Source organism: Nematolebias whitei, chromosome 19, assembly GCF_014905685.2.
Source record: "Nematolebias whitei isolate Nwh7 chromosome 19, NemWhi1, whole genome shotgun sequence".
In the NCBI taxonomy this organism is placed as follows: Eukaryota; Metazoa; Chordata; class Actinopteri; order Cyprinodontiformes; family Rivulidae; genus Nematolebias; species Nematolebias whitei.
The window spans coordinates 3,273,094-3,278,601 of record NC_056516.1 but is presented as its reverse complement, the minus strand read 5'-3'; the positions used below and the strand labels follow the sequence as shown (position 1 = coordinate 3,278,601).

General features: G+C 42.4%; 1 protein-coding gene across 1 annotated transcript in view; it reads right to left on the bottom strand.

Annotated features, from left to right (window-relative positions):
- tmem222b (transmembrane protein 222b) overlaps positions 1-5,508 on the bottom strand; it is a 27,682-nt gene that overhangs the window by 18,876 nt on the left and 3,298 nt on the right. The window contains exon 2 of the mRNA XM_037692813.1: positions 3,808-3,892. Within this exon, the coding sequence (XP_037548741.1) occupies positions 3,808-3,892 (85 nt within the window). The remainder of the gene's footprint in view (positions 1-3,807; positions 3,893-5,508) is intronic.

Below are 5,508 nucleotides of genomic sequence, written 5' to 3'. Positions count from 1 at the left end.
TACATGCATACATACATACACACAACTTCAAAATAACATAAATTCTCAACCTGTACTGAAAACAGTTTCTGTGTCTCAGCGCCACCAGCTGGTGAGAGGTGGTGACGTCAATTTGAACCCCGCCCACTGGAACCGGTACTGAAAGCATAATGGAAACGCAACCTGTACCGTACCGAGTAGAGTAGAGCCGTGCTGTACCGGTACTACAGGTACTAATGGAAAAGGGGCATAAGACTTAAAGTTCCAGGAAGACTGAATAGTTCCAAGAATTGTTGACTTTTAAAGGGTATCCACTTCCTGTCACTTGGTACTTCCTGATTGGTTGACACAACCAGCAGGGGTGGTGTTTTAGTGATGTCAGAGGGTTATTAGAAGTCAACAGACAGCAGAAATGTTTTTAAGAACGGTTAGTACAGACAGGAAAATATTTTGAAGAAGTGAGAGGCGCCAGTTTCTTATTTACTGTCTGAGAGTTTTAAAAACAAGGCACTTCGTTCTCATAACTTGTTCTCTGACTTTTGACCGACATTAAATCCACTCCTCATTCAGACAGAAGATTAAAATGTGCACTTACTTCGTAAATAGACATTTAACTTGTCTGATCCAAGTCTAATGAGGTTTAAAAATCATTAATACTGTTTCACAGTTGATTTAAATGAGTGGTTTACTTCAACATTAGAAATGGTATGAACTGAACACACTTTGGATTATCAAGATATTGTAAAATACTAATGATAATATAAAAAAGAAGAGTGTTCTTTCAATTGATTAATTCAGGATACAATTAAATAGTCTCTTGATGAGATAATTTGTATTTCTGGATTCAAATCAATGAAATAACAGTTCCTGTCCCCTGAAGGTCTTCAGAGACAGATTGATGTCGGAGGTCTAGCTCACTACAGCTCTAACACTGGTTCATTTTCATCTTTCCTCCTTGGTTTGCTACCTTCTTATACCTCCTCCCACATGTCACGTCATCAGTGCAGTTACAACATGCGTTCTCAGGCCATCATTACCTGCAGCGTTCCCTCAGTGTGGACTGAACTCAGCAAAAAGACCTTTTTCTACTCAGCTCCTGCAACCTGGAACACCGTGCAACAGGAACTGAAGTTGTCTACCTTGATTTCATTAAGTGGTTTCAAACATTTGATAATGTCAATTGAAAAATCAAAGCAAACATGTTCTTGTTTTTAGTATTTCAACCTGTTTTATGGCACCCTGATTCATTATTTTGTATACTACTCTTATTTTAACTGTATTTTACTGTAGTTTATTGTTGTCATTGTCTATTGTCTTATTGTCTGGGTTTTTTTGCGATATAAGTTGAGACTATTTTGATATAAAACAATATGCAGACTCTTTCTAAAACATTAGAATATAATGTAAAAGTTGTTTGACTTCTATAATTCCAATCAAAAGCTAAACTGTAATATATTTTGGGGGGAGTGGTGGCGCAGAGGTTAAAGAGGTGGGCTTGTGATCCGAAGATCGCCGGTTCACGCCCCGGCCCCGACAACATCAAAATTGTGGGTGGGGTAGGTGAAACACCCACACTTGCCCCCACCCTCATTCGCCCCACTCTGGGCCCATGAGCAAGGCCCTTAACCCCCACCATGTGCTCCCTAATCAGGTCTCTCTTGAAAATGAGTTCTCGTGGCTCAATGAGACTAACCTGGATAAATAAAGGCTAAATGAAAAAAAAAAAAATATGATAGATTCAGAGCCCACAATTAAAACAATTTCAAGTATTTATTTGTTTATTTTTACATAATTTGGGCTTCCAGCTCATGAAACCCATGAAAACAGGATTTCAAAAAATTAGAATACTGTGAAGACATCAGCACACACTACTCAGTTTTTGCAGAAAAAAAAGAAAGAAATTAGGATCACAACAAATCAATCAAAATATGGTACTTTCAAAACGATATGTCAATCTTCAATACTTGGTTGTGAATCCCTTTGTCTTAATCTCTGCCTCTATGTGACGTGGCATTGAGACAATCAGCCTGTGGCATTGACTGGAAGTTATGGAAGCCCAGATTTCCTTGATGCTGTCTGCTCTTCTTTGTTGTTGGGTCTGGTGCCTCTCATGTTCCTCTTGAGAATACCCCATAGATTCTCAATGGGGTTTAGGTCTGACCAGTTGGCTGGCCAGTCAAGCACTGTGGCATGGGCATCTAACCAGCACCATAGACATATAGATATATGGCAGCTCTATACAGCTCTGGGTGTAAACACGTAGTCTGTTTGTCATATGTCTGATGTTTTACCTGCCTGCATGCTGAAACCACGTGACACGTTACATTCAGTACCGAAACTTGACACCAAAAGAAGAGTGATGTTTCAATTCATACATCGACCGACGCAGGTTGATCGGTGCCATAAATGAACCTTGGTTTGGTATACAGCCCTAGGTGCAGGTGTTTGTAAACTCTGCTTTCTTAAATCCAAGTTCACAACAACAGTCTACCAGAATGTTTTAGAGGACTTCATGATTTCTTCTGCTGAGGATCTGTACGGAGATGCAGATTTAATCTTCCAGCAGGATCTGCCCCTGTCCATGCCGCCAGAAGCACCAAAACCTGGTTACGCCTACAGACGGGGTTCACGTGTGTTGCCGAACAGCTTCAATTTACGAGCGGAAAGTTGCTCAGTGTTTGTCTTCAAGGGGGACCGCAGCGTCCGTAAGCTGTAAAGGATTATGTTGACCAGTTAAACTTTTATCTCTCAGCCTAGATAATGGTTTTTGATCAATAATAACACAACTATGTTATTGTTGATGTTTTGTTCTCATGTCAGTTAGGGAGATGATCAGAGCCCTAAACCCCAGAGAACCACAGAGAAGATTCAGGAAGAGACACAAAGGTGCAGAAGTCTGCATCAACCCTACCCTCAGTGAATCCAGTGACCTGCTGGTGGAATGTGAGGGACAATATGTCAGTGCTGTCAAACTGACAACCAGGTATCTGTGTGTGCAACAAGCATCATCCACACCCTCAGAGTGAACATTTTCTACTGCTGGAGACACCATCATGATAAAAGAACCATCCAGGAACAGACACTGAAGCGAAAGTACTGACACAGACACCGATTTTTTTTAGAAAGGTACCCAGACCTAACCACGGTGTTGTCATTATTGTTTTTAAAATCTTCCAAATAGGTCCAATCACTCCTCGAGTTCGAACACCGTTAATTGCAAATGGTGGATCGAGTGTTGTGAAAATGCTCAAACCCCTCTAGTGACTCTGCCCCCTGACCAATCAGTGACCGACTGTGTTCTGACGTCACATTTTGGTGCTGACTCAGCTCGCTTGGAACCCAAGAGAAGAAAGGATCAAAAAAGGTGCCGGTTCCATGAAAAAGTGACAATGCAAAAGGGCTCGGAAGCGTACTGAACTGTCGAGTCGTGCTGACGTGGAGCTATGGAAAAGGCCCATATACTATATCTCTCGGTTGGCCTGGGAATGCCTTGGGGTCCCCCCATAAGAGCTAGAAGAGGCGGCTGTAGAAAGAGATGTCTGGGCCTCCCTGCGCAAGCTGCTGCCCCCGCAACCCCACTTTGGAACAAGCGTAAGATAATGGATTAATGTTTTTATAGTTGTCATCTTTGTAACTGTTTAAGGCAAATTGTTTTCAAAAAAGTTTAATTTTTCTCAAAAACTGAATATGCTGTAAGAGTCCATGCTCATCAACTCGCCTCACATGCTGTATAAGAGCACGTCTACTGTTCTGACTCACTTCAGCACACATGCTGTGGCAATTTCTCAAGTTCACCTTAAAGTACGCAGCACAACAGTCATTACTCACCGAGACAAAGTAGGGCCCAGCAAAGTCCCGGATGACACCGGTGGAAGTGCAGATTCCCATGTGACCGATGATTGGAAACAGCCATCTGGATGAGAAACAGAAAACAAAACACTTTATTCATTTTTAAGAAATTAACACGTGTGAGTTAACTTCCATGAGATGAGTGTTTTCCTGGACTGGAATTGAACAGGGAATGTATGAGAGTAGGAGTTACCGGTACACTGTGTATAAGCAGAGAAGTGTGTTTTTTTTGTTTGATTTTTTCTAATCTGAGGCAGTAAGGAGTGATGGATACTGGCACAGTGGAGGAGCCAGACGGTGGCCAATAGTGGCCATGGCCAACACAGATTAATCTTTGACCACCCCAATCATTTGAAAAAACTATACCTTTAAGCAATATAAAAACTAGAAAGCAATAGTTTCCTAAAAACGTTTTTTTTTTTTTTTTTTTGCTATATTATACAGGTCCTTCTCAAAAAATTAGCATATTGTGATAAAGGTCATTATTTTCCATAATGTAATGATAAAAATGAAACTTTCATATATTTCAGATTCATTACACACCAACTGAAATATTTCAGGTCTTTAATTGTTTTAATACTGATGATTATGGCATACAGCTCATGAAAACCCAAAATGCCTGTCCCAAAAAATTAGCATATTTCATCCCACCAATGAAAGACAAGTGTTTTTAATACAAAAAACACCAACCTTCAAATAATCATGTTCAGTTATGCACTCAATACTTGGTCGGGAATCCTTCTGCATGAATGACTGCTTCAATGCGGCGTGGCATGGAGGCAATCAGCCTGTGGCACTGCTGAGGTGTTATGGAGGCCCAGGATGCTTCGATAGCGGCCTTAAGCTCATCCAGAGTGTTGGGTCTTGCGTCTCTCAACTTTCTCTTCACAATATCCCACAGGTTCTCTATGGGGTTCAGGTCAGGAGAGTTGGCAGGCCAATTGAGCACAGTAATACCATGGTCAGTAAACCATTTACCAGTGGTTTTGGCACTGTGAGCAGGTGCCAGGTCGTGCTGAAAAATGAAATCTTAATCTCCATAAAGCTTTTCAGCAGAAGGAAGCATGAAGTGCTCCAAAATCTCCTGATAGCTAGCTGCATTGACCCTGCCCTTGATAAAACACAGTGGACCAACACCAGCAGCTGACATGACACCCCAGACCATCACTGACTGTGGGTGCTTCACACTGGACTTCTGGCATTTTGGCATTTCCTTCTCCCCAGTCTTCCTCCAGACTCTGGCACCTTGATTTCCGAATGACATGCAAAATTTGCTTTCATCCGAAAAAAGTACTTTGGACCACTGAGCAACAGTCCAGTGCTGCTTCTCTGTAGCCCAGGTCAGGCGCTTCTGCCGCTGTTTCTGGTTCAAAAGTGGCTTGACCTGGGGAATGCGGCACCTGTAGCCCATTTCCTGCACATGCCTGTGCACGGTGGCTCTGGATGTTTCTACTCCAGACTCAGACCACTGCTTCCGCAGGTCCCCCAAGGTCTGGAATCAGCCCTTCTCCACAATCCTCCTCAGGGTCCGGTCACCTCTTCTCGTTGTGCAGCGTTTTCTGCCACACTTTTCCCTTCCCACAGACTTCCCACTGAGGTGCCTTGATACAGCACTCTGGGAACAGCCTATTCCTTCAGCAATTTCTTTCTGTGTCTTACCCTCTTGCTTGAGGGTGTCAA